The 25190-nt window shown below is 44.1% G+C and overlaps 1 protein-coding gene across 2 annotated transcripts in view; it reads right to left on the bottom strand.

Moving 5' to 3' along the window:
• LOC124777147 (ubiquitin carboxyl-terminal hydrolase 31) overlaps positions 1–25190 on the bottom strand; it is a 336927-nt gene that overhangs the window by 13354 nt on the left and 298383 nt on the right. For both annotated transcript variants that reach the window (XM_047252447.1, XM_047252448.1), the window contains exons 8-9: positions 22331–22471; positions 3375–3642 (exon numbers count right to left, since the gene is read on the bottom strand). In XM_047252447.1, coding sequence (XP_047108403.1) covers positions 3375–3642; positions 22331–22471 — 409 coding nt within the window. The remainder of the gene's footprint in view (positions 1–3374; positions 3643–22330; positions 22472–25190) is intronic.

The following is a 25190-nucleotide window of genomic DNA, read 5'->3' on the forward strand; positions in this document are numbered from 1 at the left end:
TATCCCCCAATAGTTCTTGCACTATTTTCTATTTCCCTTCTTGAAGATCGGGACAATTATTCCCTTCTTCCAGTCCTCTGGGATCATCTTCTGTCTCCACACAATTTTCATTACTCGATACAGCCATTGTATCCTCACCTCTCCTGATGCTCTCACCATCTCTACACTTAGCTCATCCAGACCTGGTAACTTCCCTCCCTTCATCTTGCCCAATGCCTCTTCTACTTCTCCCCATGTAAGGTCTTTTTCTATTTGCTGTTCCTCCTCTTTTTTCTCGTTGGTTTGTTCCTCCTCATCCAGGTCTCCATTTGGGTTCAGGAGTTCTTCAAAATACTCCTTCCACATATTCTTGAGCTCCTCCTCATTCTCTGCATCATGTCCACTTTGTTCACTATTTGAGCATAATATGTGGTACCGTTCTTCCTCTTACTTTTAATCATCACATATAACACCTTCACTATCTTCCTCCATCATTCTGGTCCACTGTTCCATCCACTTTCTTCTTTCTTCCACCACCACTCTTTTTGCTTCTTTCTTGCTTGCCTGATACTCTTCTCTTGTCTTTACTGTTCTCTTCTGGAACCATACCCTAAAGGCTCTATTCTTCTTCTGTACTATAGTCTTTGTTTTATCATTCCACCAGAGAGTTTCTTTCCATCTCTTTTTGTTGCTTGTCCTCGCACATATTGCTTCCACCGCACTTACTAATGTTCCCTCGAATCTAGCCCATTCCACTTCTACCATTTTTGGTTCATCCTTTGGGATGCTTTCCTTTACTGCACGTAGGTACTGCAGCCTGCTTTCTTCTTCCTTCAACTTCCATACCCTTATACATCTTTCCTGGTTTTCTGTCCCTTTATTATCCTTAGTCCCTCTCAGGTTCATTACCAGCAAACGGTGGTTACTACCCAATGCCTCTGATGGTATTACCTTAATGTCAATGATGTTCCTATTCATGGCACTATCGGACAGGAAGTAGTCAACTATCAACTTTCTCTTTAAGTCTTGACTGTATCAGGTAATCTTGTGGCTCTCTCTTTTCCTGAACCGAGAGTTCCCAACCAGCAAGCCATACCTTTGACAGAACTCCCATAGTCTTCCACTTTCCTCATTTCAGCAGCCCCAACCCTCTGGTCCAAGCACACTTTCGCAGCCTTGTCTTTCTCTTCCAACGTGTGTGTTTAAATCTCCCATTACTGTCATATTCTTCCTTCCCATCTCCTTCTGTATTTTTTCTTCAAACTCTTGCTTCTCCTCAGAAGTGCAACCCACCTGCAGCGCAATACACCTGTGTTACCTCTATTTTAGTCCCCTCAAGTGATGTTTCGGTCTTCATCATCCTATCACTTATTCTCTTCACTTCCTCTTTTAATCGATCTCTTACTACTATTCTGATTCCATTTCTCCTTCTCTCCTCATTTCCACTCCAGTACAGACAGTAGCCTTTCCTCAGTCTCTCCTTCCTTCTCCTTTCCATCTTGTTTCAGCTAACCCCAATAGGTCTTGTACATATTGTACATTATTTACCTTTCGCTACAGGTTACATCTATTTTCTTCAGAATTTTGAGCATCTTTAACCATTTTACACTTTCGAATGCTTTTTCTAGATCAACAAATCCTCTAAATAAATATTTGTTTTTCTTATGATTTTAGAAAATCTGGCGGATTTTATTTATGACTACCACCTTATTCCACCTATACACACTCTCTCATGTGATAAACAGGGAAATTCCTCTTACACTCTAAATGCTGATGCATTTTCTTTTAATTTCACTGAAGGCTGTTCTGACTTTTCTATATGCTGGACTTGTTCTTCTGACAACCACTTCTGGTTCAATATTGGACAAAACTAATAATTTTGATGGAAAAATAAAAAAATGAGAACCAATGCAAAATATATTTTTTCAGAAAGCAGAGAGAGGCAATTGTTTGGAGTGGGTAACAGTATAGAGGGAGTAACAATTATGGGATTTCAGGCAGACTGAGACTGAGTGAGATTGCAGGTCAAAACTCAAATGAATATATTTTGATAGCTCCAACATAGTATTGAAAGATGCCATCTCCTGCTGTGGAAAAGAATATATTTTCCAACAAAGTACTTTATGGTGATAAGATTTAATATAACCAGTCTGCTGAGCTCTTTCAACTATTAGATGGGGGCACAGAACAGTGTGGGACATATTAGAGAGGTCGTGGATCGGAAAGTCTGGCACACGCGCACACACACTGTTATGAAAATCGCTCTCTACCCCCTCATTCGGATGGAGTCCATCCCTTTTGCTACCACCTGATCAAAAGAGGTAGCACGTCACTTCCATTAGTGAAGAGCTCCATTAGGGAAAGTTGAAAAAAATGTGACAAAAATTCTACATTTAGTAAGCAATACAGGCTGTGAAATATATGTAAGACAGGGTATAATGAGCAACACATTACCTACTACCACACGATGGTAATAGTCCACTGCCAGGTATGAAGAACTGAGACTCTTTAATGCCTCTATCAACAATTCAGAGAAATAACTTAGTGCGCTAGGCAGCACTGGTACATAAATTGCTGATCATCTTAAAGGCGACAAATAGTGGTAATTACAAAGATCATTTACATGCGACACACATTGAGTGTGTGACTGTCATGGTGTCAGATGTCGATTAGTTATTGCTTTCGTTTACAGTGTTGATAACAGAGCTTCTTGTAACAGTGAACCTTCCCAAAAGTGGAGCCAGTGCAGTGTAGACTCGCATTACCCTTATCTGGCGGGAGTTGATTCCAAGATTGCGTACTATGGAAAAGGGTTTAGACTTTCTTTATTCCCAAATCATGATCTTAGGAATTGCATGGATTGTCATGGGGAGACATGTCTGAAAATTGGCAAAAAGTTTTTTTTCAAGATTCTCACAGTTTTCTTGAGAGATACTGCTAAAGTGTGTCCCAGGTACAGCAAAAAAGGATTACTTCTCGCTGAGTAGCCAAGATGCAGAATTGTCGATGAAGATCTGGATGATGATTAAGGTAAGGCAAATCACTGTCATCTTCTGTCATCACTGTTGTCAACAGTGTAAACAAAATTGATATCTGGCACCATGACAGTCGCATGTTCGATATACATCACTTGCAAGAGATCTTGGAAATTACACAAGTCACAATTACCTAAAATGTAAAAACATGTCTACAGAGTGGTGTGTGAAATACGCCAGTTCCTCCCGGAAAATAGTATGTCTAAGTTCTTCAATGTCGGTGGAAAAACAGGAAATTATAATTCCAGTAGTTTATTAGTAGGTACAAACTCCATTTGATACTGTTAGCACATTAGTCAGTAACTATTTTTATGTGAAACAGCCGTCCAAATATTCAAATGTATCAAGAGGAGGCCGTACCTGTATAATGGCCACCCTGGGGATCCTGGCCATGGTGGTTGCACACTGCGTACAGATCGTACACATTGTCATCCGGTCGGTTGGGAGTGCGACGAGGCCGTTTCCATGGAGACCAGCCGAGACCGCCGAGGACACCACCACCCGGTGAACACAGGTTTTGAGGAGGAGGGCCGTTTGGTCGGTCAGCCAGGTGAGGGTTCATATCGAACCCATATAGAGGGAAATCGACCAGCGTTGTCAGTTTTGTTGTAGACCTCTGCTTGGATTGCTGTAATACATCAACTGCATAAAACTAATGTTCACTATCTAGTACAATGGCAACTTTGTATGTGCTCCAAAACACACTCCACTGTTATGAGATGAATATGCTCACGTCTGTACTACACAATCGACCATGTGGTGTGTTGCGGAGGATTCACAGTGTTCCAGCTTTATCCCCCTCCCCCACGTATACCATTTGCAAATTGTGCACGAGGAGAAAAAAAGCCTGAACACTTCTGTGTAGGTCCTAAAGTTTCTCTACTTTTAGCATTGTGTTTGGTACAAGTAATGTATGTTCAAGAAAGTTTTACATTTTTTAAATCCTTTTGGAACGTGAGTTTTCACAATTTTGTGTGTAAGGCTCTCCTTGTATTTCATGTACTGTCTGCAGTTGTTTAAGCATTACTGTGACAATCTTGAACTGGCTGAACAAATCTGTGACAAATTGTGCAGAAATTCTTTGAATTTTCTCTCTTTCTCATTAATCTAATTTGTTAAAGGTCTCAAGCTGATGAAGGATGCTCCAGAATTGGTCAAATGACAATTGTATGAAGGACCTCTTTCTTGCGTGAAATAAATTTCCCTGGAAATTCTACATAAATCCTAATTTAGCACCTCCCGTTCCAAAAGCTAGACTTATGTTGCTGTTCAAGTTTAAATCACTGTGGATTGAAAATCCTTGATATTTGAAGGTTGTGAGTAATTCAAAGAATGATCACTATCATATGGTCAAACAATATCTAATCTTTTCATCTATTTGCTTGTATTAAATTATATTTACACAAGTTTTGAGTAGCTGCCAAACTTTACACCATGCACTTATCCTCTTGGTCATGCCTCTAGTGGCTCCGAAGATAAACAGCACGGTCCTGGGGTCAACTGAACCTACTGATGCCAGATGTTGGCTTTGTTCTGTGGTGTAATTACACTGCTGCATGAGACACCTTACATGTGCTACATGCAAAAGCATTAAGAGGACAGAAAACAGACAATATTTTTGTGGCTTCTACATTATTTTTTGGTACTTAGGTGGTTGTGAGACACCAATCTTGCGAGCTTTGTCACCCTGTTGTGGGTGCCAGCTCTTCCTCATGATGGGCGGAGGAACATAAATGTACGATTGGATTTCACCCGAATTTTGGCTCTTGAGTTCCTGCCTGGTGACCAGTAGCACACCAATGTAAAATAGTTTCCTTTGAAGGTGACCACAAGTTTATAATTTCCTTGCAGACTTGTTAGCTGTCTTTTAATTAAAAGTTGGGGTTGTTTTGTACAAATGAGCTAGATGACAACACATGTTTAAATTGTTCTTGTTTATTTACTTATGACAGTTTATTATTGGCATGAATTATTTCAGTTACTATAGAAGCAGCCAATTTACAAAGCCAACTCAAGGTCTCAAACACAATTTGCGGAATGTTCAAACTGTTCATGTGTCTGAACATACTTCCCAATACAGTTTTACTGTTGCACATATTGTCACTGGTGGAAAAGTCTGAACCGAGACGAACCAGCTGAATGGTCAAAGTTTATACAGTTCCTCAACATGCTAATCTTCTAAATTGCAATGTACACTCAAAATAATTAAAGTCAAGAAACTGGAACAGCACAGCTAAATGCTAGTCAAAACTAATCAGAAACTCTACACCTAGCATCAAGGCTACAGAGCTTCTCCTTTTGTCCTTAAACCTGATGCCTTGCCCCTGGAGTCTCAGACTACAGTGCAGGAGACAAAGCTGCTGCTAAACGAGACACCTTGACTCATTTGAGTCCCTAATCAAAGTCCTTCACACCAAGCATCAATCCCCAGCTAAACTACATCATGTCCTTACTACACCCTTTACTTTGTCTGCTTGTGGCTGCTGCCTTCGTAGCCTCCCCCACGTGTCACTTCGTGGTAGAGCTGTGCAGCAAGTTATAAACTTGTACAACTTCGAGCCAGTTGCCACTATTAATATATATCATTAAACAAAAACTATATCGTGAAGTGCACTTAAACAACTTTTATGATGATACTAGACATTATATGTTTACTGTGTGTAACATCTCATGAACAACTCACATTATCATGAATTATTTCACCAATATGTATTAATTTTGTCATTAGACCAAACACTAAGTGTTCTGAACATTAATGAAAAACACTGCCATTTATGTTGCAATTTAACAAGACAGTTAGTTGAAAAAAGGACAGTCAGTCCAATGCTGTATGCGCCAACATTATTCAAAACTGCATGTGGAGTCTGTTGTGAGTAGAGGTGAAAGTAACACACAATAGTTTTTTGTGAAGTGTCATGAGACAAACCATCTCACTGGCACCTGTTTTTTCTTCAGCCTTTAACAAATGCCAGCAGTTTTGGTCATAAGCAATGAAACAGGTGACCAATAGATGGTGCCAACTAAAAACCCTGGTGCGGTTAAAAGTGTGCAACTAGCTCTGGCGTACTGTCTCCATTGTAGATCCTTGTGAGACACCCAACTTGCTAGTGTCCGTGCAACCTTCAAAGTTTATGGCTGATTGGTTGGCAAACAGCAACCTAAAGTGTCCCATGATCTAAGGTGGCAGAAATCAAGCGAGGAACAACACAAACAGCACAGTCCAATCAAGGGGCAGGGAAAATGAGCAGAGAGATAAAAAGAATGTCGGGGCAACAGGAAGAGTAAAGAACAGGAGGGGGGGGGGGGGTGAGAGCAGGGGTACCCCAGAGACCCAATGCTCATTTGCTCATTGGTGCACCAGTACCGCGACCAACCCTTTCCGATCCTCACCATACCATGATCATGACACAATGGGGACAACACCAGAGGAAGACGACACAATAAGGGGGGAAACAAAACACACAAAAGACCAGTCAGAACTTAGAGAAAAGAGAGGAGAGCCTGGCTGGTGTGGAGGCAAGGCCAAGGCCACCATAACCAATGCTGACACTAACCAAATGACTATAATTCCAGAGGTAAATTCAGGTACTTAAACATGGGAAGAGACGTAACACTAGCAAAGAAAACTGGGGACAGATGTAACTCTGCAAGAGTCATCTGCTAACAGGTGGGTGGGCATATTTAGTGTGAAGGGCTAGAAGGAGGGGGCAGTCCAGCAAAATATCGAGATCCAATGGGTGGGGGGAGCCAACTACAAAAAAAAAAAAAAAAAAAAAAAAAAAAAAAAAAAAAAAAAAAAAGGAGGGGGGGAGGCGGGAGAGTGGCTCACAGCGGAGCAAAAATCCAGGGGTCAACCAAGTATCGCCGATATGAAGACTAACACGGTGATAAATTCCAACTGGGGCAAAAGGAGGAAGGAAGAATACCATATGGTGGGTGTCTCCTCGATTGCACGAAGTTTATTAGACAGGGAGGTAGCCCCCCCTCCCAACCATCAAGAGTTGGCCCATGATTTAGCGAAAAGGGATCTGATGTAAAGATGCTCATGTGGCAGAGACGAAGGGGTCACAGGAAAAACACTAGGCTTGATTGCCTGAAGCCCTCTCACCGAGTCCATACATAACAAAAATTGTGCGAGGGAGGACCATTTAATAAAGCAGAGGGTCCGATAGACAGCCACCAGTTCTGCAGCAGACAGGAGATGATGTTCTGTGCCAACAAAGACCTGAAGACATATCCCATGTGATCAGCGGGTTTAGAGCCATCAGTATAAAAACCAACAGTATCCTGGGAACGAACAGTACAAGAATGTGGGATGAAATTTAGTAAAGTAAGAATGAGGTGATTATCACAACAAGACTGAAGGAGAGCAGTACAACTGAAATAACAGTTGGTGGGGAACGATTGAGGAGAGTGGAGAGCTTCAAGTGCCTAGGAAGCCTGATACAGGAAGATGGAAAAAAAAAAAACGACAGAGAAATAAATGAGTGGGGGAGAAAAGCAGAAGCATTTCAGAATCCTGACATATGCATCCAAACTTGGGTTATGAAAGGAAGAGAGAAAAGCAAAGTACACATTAGCGAGATGAAATTCTTGAGGAACAGTATTGGAGTGACAAAGATAGACAGGTTAAGAAATGAGGGGATCAGAGACTTAATGAAGGTGGAACCATTACAAGAGGAGATAGAGAAATCAAGGCTGAGATGGTATGGGCATGTTAAGTGAATGGAGGAGAAGAGGATACCCAGGATGATACACGAAGTGAAACTGGAAGGAGGAAGACCGAGAGACAGATGGCTGAAAGGAGTCGTGGAATGCGTCCAGAAGAAAGGAGAAGACTGGACCAAGGTGAAGACGGAGAGATGGTGGCACGACAGAAGACGATGGAGAGGCCTATGTTCCAAACAGACCCAGTCAGAGGGTGGAAACTGTCCAAGATGATGATGATGATCCTGAAACTCCCATAAGAGCAGGTGAATCGAACAGAGCGATGGAGGCTTTCAGCCCCTGGAAGAGAACTATTTGTATCTGGGGCCCAGGACCTAACCAAAGGGGGAGGGGTGAGGCAGTGGTCAGAAGAGAAGATGGTGAGCAGAGATGGAAACTGCAGCAGAACCAAGTGGGTAAACTCACCCAAGGGTGGGCAGTGGGTGAGTGACGTCCAGAAGCCATGAAAAGGAAAGAACAGGAGGAGTGAGGAGGAGAAAAGTGAAGAGTGATGGCACACGGAAACCAGGATTGGTTTGGTTTTGTTTTGCTTTAGGGCGTGAAAAACAACTGGGCTCATATGTGCCCAAGTCAAAACTATAGAACATGAAGACAGAGAGGAGTTAAAAAACGACTATACGTCAGCCCCAAGTGACATAATAGAAGAGAGCTAAGAACAGGCACTTGGGAAGAGGGGGAAAAAAAAGTGAGAAGACACACCATAAAGAAATGGAGGTCCAAAACTAAAAATGAAATGGCCTTCGCTATATTGCTTTGGGGGATAAAAAGTAAAACATGGTTGACAGCCAGTATGTCATTTGCTAAAATGGCCAATAACTCACATGGCAATCCCAAGAAGGAACGTAAATGGTTAAAAAATGGGCAGTCCATCAGGCAGTGGTGGACAGGTAAAACTTGGGCACAATGTGTATGAAGTGACGATGGCTAAAGAGGCAGTGCCCAATATGTAGCCTACTTAAAATGACCTCCCCCTAGCGGGAGGGCCGAGAGGTGGTCATCCAAGTCACAGAGAGGCTTAGTAAGCCGGAGATTATTCCCGTGAAGCAAAGACCATTGGCGATGCCAAAGGGACACCACCTCCTGACAGACGGCAACACAGAGATCATCGGACGGAACATAAGAACTCTCGGACTGAGGTATGAGGACTGCAGCCTTGGCAGGCCGCACAGAAACATCACACTTGGTCCACCAAGAGTGAGCAAGTGACATATTTCCTGAACCCACTGTACTAAGGGATGAGTGGTGTACAGCACATAAGCAGCTGCAGCAGCAAGTCGTATACCCCTAGCTTACTTATTTGTTACATAGTTTAATTCTTAATTTCTTTGCGTGTTTTTAGGTACTTGCATTGTTTAATTCATAAATTTCGGGCGTATTATAGTATTAGAGAGTTGTAGCATCGCGCTTTAGTGTTTACTTCGGAGATTCTTACTTAAATTGCGTGTGAGTTTCGTATATGAGGTGTAATTTCGAGTTTTAGTTACTGTAATCGTAAATTCAGGCAGATTGTAGCGCAGTCGTTAGACATTTGTACGGGTTAGTTAATACATTCTTTGCGTGTTTCCCTTGCGTTATCTAGGCACGGACTCATGTTTCAGTAACTGTTGTTCAACACTGATTAGAATGGACAGGGACTGTGATTGCTGTGTTCGGATGAGGGCTGAGTTGGCATCCCTTCGCTCACAGCTGCAAGCGGCGTTGACTTCGGTCACGCAGCTTGAGGCTGTTGCCAATGGGCACCACTGTGGGGAGCCGGACTTGGGTATCACGGGGATGTCAACCTCGTCCCGTCTGTCCCCAGATCCGTCTGCCGCTGTGGTTGCCCCAGTTGCTGCCCGCAGTGGGGCTGAGCCCTCGCCTGTAGTTGATTGGGAGGTCGTTCCAAGGCATGGCAGGCAGTGAAAGACGTCCCCGGAGGCTGATCAGAAAGCCTCCCCAGTGCGTCTGACAAACAGGGAACAGGCACTGTCTCTGGCTGAGCCAGATGCAGCTGCCTGCCCTGTTTCAGAGGATGATTCTCAGCCTTCAAGGTCCGGGCAATCACAGAGGGTGGGCTTATTGGTAGTTGGGAGCTCCAATGCTAGGCGCGTAATTGGGCCCCTTAGGGATATGGCGGCTAAGGAGGGGAAGAAATTCAGTGTGCACTCCGTGTGCATTCCGGATGGAGTCATTCCTGATGTGGAAAGGGTCCTTCCGGATGCCATGAAGAGCACAGGGTGCAGCCAGCTGCAGGTGGTGGCACATGTCGGCACTAATGACGTGTGTCGCTTTGGATCTGAGGAAATTCTCTCTGGATTCCAGCGGCTATCTGATTTGGTGAAGGCTGCCAGTCTTGCTTACTAGATGAAGGCAGAGCTCACCATCTGCAGCATCGTTGAGAGAACCGGCTGCAGACGTTTGGTGCAGAGCCGGGTGGAGGGTCTGAATCACAGGCTCAGACGGTTTTGCGACTGTGTTGGCTGCAGATTCCTTGACTTGCGCCGTAGGGTGGTGGGATTTCGGGTTCCGCTGAATAGGTCAGGAGTTCGCTACACTCAGCTGGTGGCTACACAGGTAGCGGAGGCTGTGTGGCTTGGACTGGGTGGTTTTTTAGGTTAGAAGGCCTCGGGAAAGTAGGGGGTGGGCTGCAATCTCAAAGGGTGCATGGCAAATACAGGAAGTGCTTGGATCCAGAACAGTCGGAATTGCAGTTGTAAATTGTTGTAGTTGTGCTGGGAAGGTCCCTGAGCTTCAAGTGCTAATAGAAAGCACAGAAGCTGAAATCGTTTTAGGTACAGAAAGCTGGCTAAAGCCTGAAATAAGTTCTGCAGAAATTTTTACAAAGTCTCAGACGGTGTTCAGGAAAGATAGATTAGGCAGAATTGGTGGTGGAGTGTTTGTGTCTGTCAGTAGTGGTTTATCTTGTAGTGAAGTCGAAGTAGATACTCCGTGCGAATTGGTATGGGTGGAGGTTATACTTAACAGCCGAACTAAGTTAATAATTGGCTCCTTCTACCGACCCCCAGACTCCGATGATATAGTTGCTGAACAGTTCAGAGAAAATTTGAGTCTCATAACAAATAATTATACGGTTATAGTTGGTGGGGACTTCAACCTTCCCTCGATATGTTGGCAAAAATACTTGTTCAAAACCAATGGTAGGCAGAAAATATCTTCCGAGATTGTCCTAAATGCTTTCCCCGAAAATTATTTCGAACAGTTAGTCCACGAACCCACGCGAATTGTAAATGGTTGCGAAAACAAACAATCCAGAGCTGATAGAGAGCATCATGACTGATACAGGGATTAGTGATCACAAGGTCGTTGTAGCAATACAGTTTCTTCCAAATCCACCAGAAACAAACGCAAAATAATTTTATTTAAAAAAAAATGATAAAGTGTCACTAGAAGCCTTCCTAAGAGACAATCTCCATTCCTTCCGAACTGACTATGCAAATGTAGACGAGATGTGGCTCAAATTCAAAGATATAGTAGCAACAGCAATTGAGAGATTCATACCTCATAAATTGGTAAGAGATGGAACTGATCCCCTGTGGTACACAAAACAGGTCCGAACGCTGTTGCAGAGGCAACAGAAAAAGCATGCGAAGTTCAGAAGAACACGAAATCCCGAAGATTGGCTAAAATGTACAGACGTGCGAAATTTGGCACAGACTTCAATGCGAGATGCCTTTAATAGGTTCCACAACGAAACATTGTCTCGAAATTTGGTAGAAAATCCGAAGAAATTCTGGTCGTATGTAAAGTACACAAGCGGCAAGACGCATTCAATACCTTCGCTGCGCAGTGCCGATGGTACAGTTACCGACGACTGTGCCGCTAAAGCAGAGTTACTGAACGCAGTTTTCTGAAATTCCTTCACCAGGGAAGATAAATGGAATATTCCAGAATTTGAAACACGAACAGCTGCTAGCATGAGTTTCTTAGAAGTAGATACCTTAGCGGTTGCAAAGCAACCCAAATCGCTTGATACGGGCAAGTCTCCAGGTCCAGATTGTATACCGATTAGGTTCCTTTCAGATTACGCTGATTCAATAGCTCCCTACTTAGCAATCATATACAACCGCTCGCTCACAGATAGATCTGTACCTACAGATTGGAAAATTGCGCAGGTCACACCAGTGTTTAAGAAGGGTAGTAGGAGTAATCCATCGAACAACAGACCTATATCATTGATGTCGGTTTGCAGTAGGGTTTTGGAACATATACTGTATTTAAACATTATGAATCACCTCGAAGTGAACGATCTATTGATACGTAATCAGCATGGTTTCAGAAAACATCGTTCTTGTGCAACACAGCTAGCTCTTTATTCACACGAAGTAATGGTCGCTATCGACAGGGGATCTCAAGTTGATTCTGGAAAGCTTTGCCACCATTCCTCACAAGCGACTTCTAATCAAGCTGCGGGCCTATGGGGTATCGTCTCAGTTGTGCGACTGGATTCGTGATTTCCTGTGAGGAAGGTCGCAGTTCGTAGTAATAGACGGCAAATCATCAAGTAAAACTGAAGTGATATCAGGTGTTCCCCAGGGAAGCGTCCTGGGACCTCTGCTGTTCCTGATCTATATAAATGACCTGGGCGACAATCTGAGCAGTTCTCTTAGGTTGTTCGCAGATGATGCTGTAATTTACCGTCTAGTAAGGTCATCCAAAGACCAGTATCAGTTGCAAAGCGATTTAGAAAAGATTTCTGTATGGTGTGGCAGGTGGCAGTTGACGCTAAATAACGAAAAGTGTGAGGTGTTCCACACGAGTTCCAAAAGAAATCTGTTGGAATTCGATTACTCGATGAATAGTACAATTCTCAAGGCTGTCGATTCAACTAAGTACCTGGGTGTTAAAATTACGAACAACTTCAGCTGGAAACACCACATAGATAATATTGTGGGGAAGGCAAGCCAAAGGTTGCATTTCATTGGCAGGACACTTAGAAGATGCAACAAGTCCACTAAAGAGACAGCTTACACTACACTCGTTCGTCCTCTGTTAGAATATTGCTGCGCGGTGTGGGATCCTTACCAGGTGGGATTGACGGAGGACGTCGAAAGGGTGCAAAAAAGAGCAGCTTGTTTTGTATTATCACGTAATAGGGGAGAGAGTGTGGCAGATATGATATGCGCGTTGGGATGGAAGTCATTAAAGCAAAGACTTTTTCGTTGCGGCGAGATCTATTTACGAAATTTCAGTCACCAACTTTCTCTTCCGAATGCGAAAATATTTTGATGAGCCCAACCTACATAGGTAGGAATGATCATCATAATAAAATAAGAGAAATCAGAGCTCGAACAGAAAGGTTTAGGTGTTCGTTTTTCCCGCGCGCTGTTCAGGAGTGCAAAGGTAGAGAGATAGTATGATTGTGGTTCGATGAACCCTCTGCCAAGCAGTTAAATGTGAATTGCAGAGTAGTCATGTAGATGTGGATGTAGATGCACACAGACTGTGAAGGGTGCTGAGTGAGCCTGAGCAGAGGACACAATCGAAAATGCTGTGTCGCCAAATGTACTCCGTGGCCTGATACAGTGGGAAGAGCTCAGCTGTAAATACTGAGCAGTGTGCTGGAAGCCAATATCGAAAGAGACGGGTGCCAATGATGAAGGGACACCCACCCCCATGGTCGGTCAGAGAGCCATCGGTGTATACAAAGCTACTATCGCTAAGATCCATGCGACGGTCGTGAAACTGAAGGTAATAGACCGAGGCTAGAGTACTGTCCATAGGAAGTGCGTGAAGACCAAGGTTAACATGGGCCGCTTCACAAACCCAAGGTGGTGAACAGTTCACACCCACCAGGAAAAGTGCAGGTGGTGTGAAGTTAAGCCACCGTAGCAAGTGCCGAAAGCAGGAACCACGAAGTAACAGAGATGAGGGACGCACCCCATACTGGTGATCAAAGTAATCATCAGAAAAGGTGGCATAGGATAGGTGGCCATGCATGGAAGAGAAACGGCGTGCATACCTGAAAGTCACGGCTGTAGGACAGTGGTAGTTTAGCAGCTGCAGCATACAGACTCAACTGTGCTAGTGAAAAAGGCACCCATTGCCAAACGGATGCCACGATGGTGGATAGTGCTGAGACGGGGTAAGAGGGATGGACGTGCACATACATAAACAAAGCACCCGTAGTAGAGTTTCGAACAGACAAGGGACCAGTACAAATGGAAGAGGGTGGTTCGATCAGCACCCCAGGAAGTACCATTGAGGACACACAGGACATTGAGGAACCGTGTACAGCAGGCTGCCAGGTGAGACACAGGGAAGGACCAAGACAGTTTCCTATCGAGCATGAGCCCCAATAATTTTGTAGTTTCAATGAATAGAAGCACAACAAACCCAATATGTAAAGATGATTGGATAAACAAATTGTGTCGCCAGAAATTCAGACAGATGGTTTTGTCAGTGGGAAAGCGAAAGCCACTGTCGATGTTCCAAGAGTAAAGATGATCAAGACATCACTGAAGACACCGTTCAGTGAGACAGGTCCATGGAAAACTGCAATAGATGGCAAAAAGGGAGCCAGAGATGCCCAGCGGGAGACAGGCCATTGTAGGGCTAATGGAGATAACGAAGAGGACAACGCTCAGGATGGAACCCTGAAGCACACCATTTTGCTGGATAAAGGTGTCTGACAAGGCAGAACCCACACGCACATTGAAAACTCAATCTTTTAAAAATGCCTGAAGGAAAAAGGGAAGGTGGCCACAGAAACCCCACGTGTAAAGAATACAGAGGATATCAGCTCTCCATCATGTCATAGGCCTTCTGCAAAACACAGCCACAGTCTGGGATTTCCACAGAAAACCATTCATGACATTGGTGGACAAAGTAATGAAATGGTCAACTGCAGAATGCCGCGCTCTAAATCCACATTGTGCAGTCATCAGTAAATTGTGAGACTCAAGCCACCATACCAGCCGGGCATGAATCATATGTTCCATCACCTTGCAAATGCAGCTGGTAAGACAGATGGGGCGGTAGCTAGAAGGAAGGTTTTTGTCCTTACCGGGCTTAGGGATGGGTATGACAGTGGCTTCACACCAGCGTCCAGGAAATGTGCCCTCTGCCCACATGCAGTTGTATGTGTTTAGCAGAAAGTGCTTGCCCACAAGAGAAAGGTGCTGCAACATCTGAATGTGGATGGCATCTGGCCCTGCGGCGGAGGATCGGGATGAACTGAGAGCATGATCTAGCTCCCTCATAGTAAAGGCAGCACTGTACCACTCACAATTCAGAGAAGAGAAGGGTATCGCCCGAGCCTCCTCTGCTCGGTTCCGATGGAGGAAGGCAGGGCGATAGTGGGAAGAGCTCGAAACTTCCGCAAAATGATGGCCCAAGGTGTTGAAGATAGCAACAGGGTCCACGAGGACAACGTCTGCTACTGTCAGGTCAGAAGTTGGGGAATGGATCTTGGTCCCAGAGAGCTGTCAGAGGTTGGCCCCACACAACAGAGGAAGGGATGCAACTGTTAAAAGAACTAGTGAATGAAATCCATCTAGCTTTTTGCTGTCTCAAAGAACACAACGACACTTTGCACACATGCAGTTTGCCATCATAGGACGATGGTTAAAAATGCGGAAAGAATGTCTCGGTGCGTGAATTGCATCGCAGCATGCCTCAGTCCACCAAAGGACTGGGACACCACCTGGTAAAGAGGAAGTGCAAGGAATGGAACGTTCTGCAGCAGTAACGATAAAGTTTGTGAGATATTCTACCTGGTCATCAAAACTGGGGAAATCTTGTTCTTTGAAGGTCATCAGGGAGGAGTAAATCTGCCAGTCAGCCTTAGTAAGCTGTCATTTGGGCGTGCACATGGATGGGCTAGGAGTCAGAAAATGGATAGCACACAAGAAATGGTCACTCAAGTAGGTGTCAGAAAGAACGGAAACACTCTAGACGATGGGCAGGCTGGGCAGCGAGATGAGGGGCAGGCTGGGCAGTGCAGAAGGATAGGTGGATAGGTCCAAATGACAATAAGTGTGCAAAGAGTCGAAAAGGAAATTGGGTGCCCCAGTGTTAAGGCAGAAGAGGTTAAGCTGGTTATGAAGGTCAGCCAAGAGGGCACCTCTCTGACAGGTCCTGGGAGAACCCCAAAAAGGATGATGTGCATTAAAATTACCAAGTAGCATAAATGGGGGACGTAGCTGCCCTATAACCTGAAGGAAGTCTGCCCTGGTGACATCGAATGTCGGAGGGACATAAATGGTACAGAGAGAAAAAGTCAGGTGGGGAAGGAAAAGGCGAACTGCAACAGCTTGAGGATGGGTAGTCAGGGAGATGGGTTGACTATGAATGTCATCCCATATGAGCAGCATGATGCCCCCATGAGATGGAGTGCCGACCTCAGGGGTAAGGTCAAAACGAATCGGTAGAAAATGTGAAAGCTCAAAGCAGGTCGTGAGGGCACAATTTCGTTTCCTGAAGGCAGTGTACAAGAGGACACTGCGATGCTAAAAGTAGCCGTAAATCCTCTTTGTGGGACTGAAGGCTGCAAGCATTCCTTTGGAGGAGAGTCATGGTGAGGAAGAGATGCAGGGGTGTCACCTCGGTGGCTGCTGAGAGACAGCTGGTGAAGAGTCGCTACTACACAGAAGCAGGAACATCCTGCTCCATGGGGTCCACAGAATCATCAGTTTGTTTGTGCAGTTAGTCTGTGCAGTCCAACACTGAAAAACGGTTGGTGATGCGCACCGGCGACACGGAGGCCAGCAGGGCTAAAGTATCACGTTGCAACACCATTGAAGAGGATCTTCGAGTTGGTGAAGGAGAAGATCATTTGCCTTTGGTGGACTTCTTCGAGCCTTTCCAGTTAGAGGAAGAATCGGGTGTTGTTTGGCTGGAGGGCTGGAGGAAGTCTTCATGGAAGTATTCCTTCTGTCCTTTCCGGCCTACCATTTGTGTAGCTGGTGGCTTCGCCCTGTGAGGTGAGAGTTTGACGGATTGTTGCACTGTTGGACGGGGGGACGGCACGATGCTACATTGACACTGAGCGATTTCACAACCTCAGAGGTGAATTGGAGGTTGCACGTCTGCATGGCCATGTCCTTCATGGAGTGAGGGGTAACAAGAACAGTACTATAGGTGCCAGATGGAAGAATGCAGGATTTGCGAATAGCCAGTAACTTGTGAGCTACTGGGTACGGCACTGTTTCCTTTATCCAGATCTCTTGAACAGCCTGCTCATCAGATACATGGGACAATCCTGAGAGGAAGCGGCATGGTTGCAGTTTATGCAGTGTGGAGAAGGAGGTGGACAATCACCCTCGTGCACGTGACCCATTTAGCTGTGTGTCAACAAGATGTTCTAGTAAGGTTGAAATGATGATGCTGGTAGCACTGCATCGGGTTCTGAATGTACGGCTGGACTGTGATAATTTAATAGCCTGCTTTGATCTTGGATGGAAGTACCACTCTATCAAAGGTGAGAAAAAGAGTGTAGATGGGCAGTAAGGAGGAATGTACCTTTTTCATTACACGATGGATGGAAGCGACATCCTGGTCAGAGATGTAAGACTGGATTTTGGCCTCGGTTTAACTGTCTAGCAGCCTGGTGTAAATTACGCCACGGGAAGAATTTGAAGTTCTATGGGCCTCGACACGAACAGGGTAGCCTTGGAGAAGCGTTGTGCTTGAGAATCAGAAGTAGTCTCCAAAAGCAAAGTGCCATTCCATAAACGAGAGCAACATTTCAGAGGGCTGGCAGTTGCATCAACACCTTTCTGAATAATAAACAGATTTACTGTGGCGAAAGACTGACCGTCTTCAGTCTGTGGGACCATGAGGAACTGTGGTGCAGCGAGAAGGGTCTTTGAATCAGTAGCCTCACTGTATTTATGTTTCGTAGACGTTGATTGGGAAGATGATTGACTCATTGTGAGGAAGTCCACCATGACTGCCAGCATCTCCAACGATGCGCTCCTTCCAACTGGGGGCCCCCTTCACAAGGGGGTGCACTTGTCTTAGGTGATTGTTCACACCTCCTGAACACCTGACAGAGGGACCAATCGGCAATTTGGGAAGGTTGTAGCTCAGGCAATCACCCATCCCTCGGTCTGGCCCATACCAGGGGGTACGCGCAAACCCTACCTGTCAACCCGGTGCTGGGAATCACGCATTACCCGGTCACTTGTTACACGTCAGGGAAGTGAATCAACAGGAAGTCAGAATAGGTCATCATGTGTAAGGAAGCAAGAGGGGAAGGGAAGTGAGTGAAAGATCAAAAGCAGAAGAGTGCCATAGATGACACTAAAATGAGTAGGGGAACCCTCCCTAAAAAGACACAGGTTTAGTTCAGCAAGAAACTGGTCAATGAGGAGCCCCTGTTAGATGAAACTTATGTGCCTGTGCCACAAAGGGTGAAGGATATTAAAATCCTTAAGTAGGAGGAATGAAGGGAGGAGTTGCTGAAGAAGGGCAGTGGGTGTAGGCGGCCTGTCAGGAGTGAGATAGAGAGTGCAAACTATGACTGCAGAGTCAAAGTGGACACGGATGGCAACTGCTTCCAATGTAGTACGAAGGGGGATCCACGATGTAACAACATTCATATGGACCATCATGTGAACGCCACCCAAAATCCTCAAAGGGCTGACAGAAAACATGGAACCCATGAGGAGCTGATGAGTGAGCATCAGTAAAATGAGATTTCTGGGGAATGACACAAGCTCCCAAGTAAAAGGGAATCAGGGACTGCAACTTCGGGAAGTGATGGTAGTATCCATTATAGTTCCACTGAATATGCACAGAATGGAGATCCAAATGCGCCGCAAATGGGCTGGAGCCTGTCATGCTTCCAAGTCACTACCCATTAAAAACGAAGACAGGGTGACATCCATGAAGACGTCAGGCTCAGAGCACAGGCCTTCAGGAGCACTGGAGGGGGCCCTTTCCTGGGACATACGTTCCTTCCTCCTTCATAGTTCGAGGAGGGCAGGGAATTGAGGGAGTGCAAGATTCGCAACAGAGAGAGCAGGAGGACTGTGGGTCCCACTGATGAGTTGTGGCAGCAGGGGGAAGAGGAGAGGGGGATGGGAGTGGGGTAAGGAAGGCGGAGGAGGAGGAAGGGATGTAACAGAGGCAAAGTTAGATGTCATCAGCACACACAGTGAAGATGGTCATATTTCTGGCGAGCCACAGTGTAGGAGAAACAATCAAGGGACTTATACACTTGTATCTCCTTTTCCTTCTTATAAACCGGGCAGTCCGATGAGTGTGGAGAGAGACAGTCATTACAGTTAACAAACACGGACGATGGAACATAGGGGCCCCATCATGCAGTGGGTGTCCCAGTTCACTGCACGGAGGGTCCTCCAGACAGCAAGAAGACTTATGCCTGAAACGCAAGCACCGAAAATACATCATGGGTGGCGGACGTACAGCTTCACATCACACAAGTAAACCATAACCTTGACCTTCTCTGGGAGTGTATCTCCCTGAAATGGCAAAATAAAGACCCTGGTATTGATGAGATTCACCTTTGGACATTTTTGAACATTCCAAACAAAATGAATGCTGCATCATTTCAGATTGGCCTGGCCCAGAGTTCCTCATCAGTATGGAGGATGAGATCCCAATGAAAAATGACTCTGAACCATATTCAAAAACTGATGAGGAGTAATGGACACTGGGGTGTCACCAAAATGTTCACAAGCATGAAGAGCTGCAGTTTAAGCGGCAGAAGTAGTTTTGAACAACAATGAACCGAACCGCATCTTACTGAGAGACTATACTTCGCCAAACTTGTCTTCAACAAATTTCGCAAAAAGTAATGGCATGGTGGGGTGAAAGTGCTAATACAGAACAAGTAGTGCAGGGAGTATTTCACCTCAAGCTGGTGAGCCTGGCCCTCCTCCCAGGATGTAGCCAGGGAAGGGAAGGCTGCAGGGTCATAAGAAGCAGCATTAACTGATCCATTGCCAAAAGAATAGATAGCTGTAAAAGATCGGCCAGTTTTTTGGAGCTTAACATAATTCATATGCAAAGCATCTGCCCTGATACCATCCACTCCAATCAATGGATATCGCTGTGGGTGTCATCCAGTCACAGCAAAAGCCACCTGGTATGGCAGCCACTGCTGGGAGTTCCAATGCTCCAGAATGACGAGCAACCACTCCTAGGCATACATGGGGAGGCAACAGCATAGGTATTAGAAAGGTGATCCCTGTGTTATCAGGGAGCTCAGCGTTATCAGGGAGCTCAGCCAGCTGGGTACATAACACCTCCACCACAAGGACTGGCTACACATGCTCGTGATCTAGCAGACTGGGAGAGGGGGAATGGTGGTCTACAGTGGGGAAGGAAGGGAGGAATGAGGGGGGGAGGGGGAGGAGAGGAATCCACACAGCAGCTGCTAGGTAGGCAGTTCTTCCCAAAATGGCTCGCACTACAGAGAGAAAATTTAGAAGTGGAGGTCAAACCCCAAAGGGGGATCAAAAATGCCAAAAAAGAAAAGGCAAAGGAACAAAAACCAGGAGGAATACAAGAAACCAGGTGGACATCCAGGTCAACATAAGTTGGAACATCAAGTGATGAGAAAGAGGGGCAGAAGGAAAGGATAGAGGACAGGGAGGGAGGGGCAAGGGGAAGGAAATGCAGCCCAGGAAGGAAGAATGGGCAGCAGTATCTCAGGGTCCCTTGTGCCCCACACATGAACTCATGGAAGAACCATGAGCCCCTGGGGGGGGGGGGGGGGGGGGGGTGTTCAGAGTTTAGGATGTGAGAAATGATGCCATCAGTTTAACTCGGGACATTCCTAAAGCATGCGGCTTGCCTTTAGAGTTTATGAAAAGGTGATTGATACAACCAGTTTCTAAATCAGTGCCCCGCCGCCCCAGTGCTCCCAGTCCCATGGGAGGCCCAGGCCGAGCAGTGTGTGTAAAGATGCAACCTTCTGCTGCTGTAGATAGCCATGGCTCCCCGCAGAGCTTCAGGAATGCTGACAAAGCACCACACTGTGTACACAGCCCAGCATCCTTGCCATGGCTTACGCGTCGCACAAAACACTCATGGGTGCACATTCTGTGACCTTTCAATCTGTAGCATAGCCTAAGGCCTAGTTTAGGTTGAAAGGGGAGTGTCTGGTTATGAGCTGGTGAAGCAGTATCTCAAAGTCTTCACTTAATCCCTGCCCTATCACAGCTCATCATGCTCCATGGATGATAGCACAACTACACTTACGGATGGATTATCAACAATGGACCTGTCCTCCTCCTAGGACTTTGATGAGGTAAATACTTGGTTTTGTTGTGAATTTTGGTTTAGGACTGTGGTCGCACACTGGACATGAGTCACTGACAGGTATTTCATGCCCAATCAGTACTTGTTCAGAATTGTATGTATACGAATTTAACCAAAAAATTTGTAGCTATGATATTCAAACATATGGCAATGAATTTTTATGACATATCTTTAGGTTATATATTATTTAAGTTATAAATACATGTTTATGAGATTTGTACCCTGCTGTGTAAATGAATAACATCTGAGGAGAGCTGCAACTCAGTGAGATATGACACTAACTGTGTTGTTTATGTGCTTATCTCACCTATTGCTAAATGCTCTAGTATTGTGAGTGACTGTCTTTCATCATACCAGTTCTTGTGTTCAGCCTAAGATTTTCCATGACCATATCAACAATTAAAAGACTTGGATTCAAATTAATGATATCATTATAATAGAAGGAAACATTCCACGTGGGAAAAATTATATATAAAAACAAAGATGAGGTGACTTACCAAACGAAAGTGCTGGCAGGTCGATAGACACACAAACAAACACAAACATACACACAAAATTCAAGCTTTCGCAACAAACTGTTGCCTCATCAGGAAAGAGGGAAGGAGAGGGGAAGACGAAAGGAAGTGGGTTTTAAGGGAGAGAGTAAGGAGTCATTCCAATCCCGGGAGCGGAAAGACTTACCTTAGGGGGAAAAAAGGACAGGTATACACTCGCACACACGCACATATCCATCCACACATACAGATACAAGCAGGCTTGTGTCTGTATGTGTGGATGGATATGTGCGTGTGTGCGAGTGTATACCTGTCCTTTTTTCCCCCTAAGGTAAGTCTTTCCGCTCCCGGGATTGGAATGACTCCTTACCCTCTCCCTTAAAACCCACTTCCTTTCGTCTTCCCCTCTCCTTCCCTCTTTCCTGATGAGGCAACAGTTTGTTGCGAAAGCTTGAATTTTGTGTGTATGTTTGTGTTTGTTTGTGTGTCTATCGACCTGCCAGCGCTTTCGTTCGGTAAGTCACCTCATCTTTGTTTTTAGATATAATTAAAAGACTTGATTGTGATACAATTTTAAAATTTACTTTCAACTATATTGTCCCTTTAGTGGAAAAACATTAAGTTTGAAATGAGGATATATTGTGGTTTTTTTTCTATTTTAAATGTCTGTAACTGTTATGCCAAAAGTTAAGAAATTCGCTGCTTCTTACACAATATAAAAAATGATAACTGAGGAAGAATACTTTAAACCAAATCTTTTTTTATTATGTTACAGATACCAATATATATTGTGAAATATTTTTAATTAGTTTGATAACTACCAGTGTGCACACAGTTACAATATTATCAGTAAACACTACATACCTGTCTGAAACGTTTTAGGTGTATCACAAGAATATCTGGCAGAGACCACAGACCCAACTTCTTGACTACCTCTTGCTTGCGATTACAGTATGGGCAATGCCAGGCATCTTCAGCACTCAGCACTTCTGCTCGTGTGTACAACTGTATAAAAATAAATAGCAATGTCAAAATAACACCACTCAGGATAACAATTAAAAAGATAAAACTTGTGATAAATAGGGACCAAAATTCAATTAAACAGGGACAGGTCAGATTGAAAGTGTCGATAAGTACCTTGGCAAGAACTTTACAGGAGAATGGACACGAAAAAGCTGCAGCTGGACATTTGACTCACATAGATTTAAAAAAAACCACAATACGAAGTGTCTCTCCAGGAATGTCAAATTAATCCACTACAACACCATTGTCAAACTGGAATACCTCTACACTAGTAAATGCCTCATGACAACATGTAGTCCGGAAGAGCTAAAGGTCTGGGAAAGGAAAATTATAGGTGCAGTTTGAACTGAAGGCGGATGGAAACAATGAAGCAACACAGAAGTCACACAGAACACGGAAAGAATTTTGAAGACTATGCCTAAGAGGCAGTTAACATTTCATGGACATATGTAAAGAATGAATGAAAACACATAACCAAACAAATATTCAACTTTCTACAGAAGGAAAAGATACATGCTGCAACAGGGATTAAGAAAGTGAGAAAATATTAAGACAGGTCTGAAATCACATAGTCCCAAATGTTGGAAGCAAATACATTTACAAGCAAAATGCAGAATTTGGAAGAGGTAAAATCTGAAAAAGGACTTATGTAAGAGACGTGGACGAACTTTAAGAAAAGTGCAAGGAAAGCAAGCCAGTGAAAAGATGATGTAGTACAGGAAGCATATGAAATTCCAGACAGAGGAAAAGCAAAATAAATGAAGGTGTAATGTGACCATAAGTGGTCAGGTGGCATGTAATAATAAATAAATAAATAAATAATACATACATACATACATATACTTAAAAACATTTTAAGCAAGTTAGTATATTATGTATGCTTGCATGGCCATCTCGTTTATTGTTTCACCATTTGGAAAGAGTAATACACTTACTAATTTAAATATAATGGAAGGAAACATTCCACGTGGGAAAAATTATATATAAATACAAAGATGAGGTGACTTACCGAACAAAAACGCTGGCAGGTCGATAGACACACAAACAAACACAAACATACACACAAAATTCAAGCTTTCGCAACAAATTGTTGCCTCATCAGGAAAGAGGGAAGGAGAGGGGAAGACGAAAGGAAGTGGGTTTTAAAGGAGAGGGTAAGGAGTCATTCCAATCCCGGGAGCGGAAAGACTTACCTTAGGGGGAAAAAAGGACAGGTATACACTCGCACACACGCACATATCCATCCACACATACAGACACAAGCAGACATATTTAAAGACCAAATATGTCTGCTTGTGTCTGTATGTGTGGATGGATATGTGCGTGTGTGCGAGTGTATACCTGTCCTTTTTTCCCCCTAAGGTAAGTCTTTCCGCTCCCGGGATTGGAATGACTCCTTACCCTCTCCTTTAAAACCCACTTCCTTTCGTCTTCCCCTCTCCTTCCCTCTTTCCTGATGAGGCAACAATTTGTTGCGAAAGCTTGAATTTTGTGTGTATGTTTGTGTTTGTTTGTGTGTCTATCGACCTGCCAGCGTTTTTGTTCGGTAAGTCACCTCATCTTTGTATTTATACTAATTTAAATATATAGACACTGGCATCTGCTAACAATAGCAAACATAAACCACCCATTTTTAATCAGGGTCATGGGAAACAATTATTCACCCTTCACACAGTTGTCTGTTAAGTGCTTATTTCGTGGAGTCAAGTGCAAGGATCAGCACACGTATTTTGAGTTGTAAGGCAATCAGCACTACCTATGAACACCAGAATATAATACACCAGGAACAGGTTCAAATTTCAGTAAACAAATATCAGGGTTATGCTTCATGGTAAACACTAGTGGCTGCCTGCTGCAGCAACATAATGACGAAAGACAGGTAAAATGGCTAGCACTGAGAGGGGACCCATGTATGTTTTCCAAGATTATGACCACATTTGACGAATTAGAAGAAAATGAAGACTGTTTAGTGATCCTGATATCTCTGACCAGGATCCTGAGTATATTCCCAATGACTCAGAAGTACATAAATTTGCAAATCTTCATGAACATATTGGTACGTGCATGTACATCCCATTATGCTCCCGTAGTGCATGAAACACAAGGTTGTCACTGAATGGCTGTTGTTGAAGGCTTGATGGTGTGTATACGCATATCTCTTCATTTATATTGACCCAAGTGAAAATAATAGTAATAATAATAATAATAATAATAATAATGATGATGATGACAACAATAGTAACAACAACAATAATAATAATAATAATAATAATATTTGTTAGCAATCGGATAATCTGCATAGGGTTTCTTCATGGCCTTAATATTAAGCTATCTGTCACTGTCTCAGATACCTGTCTGAAGGAGCAGAAGACAGATGAAGAGATCTTCTTAGAAGAGGATGACATGTACCTCATGAAGGAAGTTTAAGCAGAAGTGGTGTAAAGCAGGTGAATAGTATGAATCTTGTTCTGGAGTAACTGGAGATAAAAAGGATGCAGGAGCTAACTGCCACTGTACTATTAAACCTTTTGAGAAAGTAGATGAAAGCAATGTGGTTACTATGAACTGCTGAAAGCAAGGTGATACTACAGTCATAATTTTTGCGAAGGGCATACAGCTCTATTCCAGAATGAGATTTTCACTCTGCAGCGGAGTGTGCGCTGATATGAAACTTCCTGGAAGATTAAAACTGTGTGCCCGA

The sequence above is a fragment of the Schistocerca piceifrons genome, chromosome 2 (genome assembly GCF_021461385.2).
Source record: "Schistocerca piceifrons isolate TAMUIC-IGC-003096 chromosome 2, iqSchPice1.1, whole genome shotgun sequence".
Classification (NCBI taxonomy): domain Eukaryota; kingdom Metazoa; phylum Arthropoda; class Insecta; order Orthoptera; family Acrididae; genus Schistocerca; species Schistocerca piceifrons.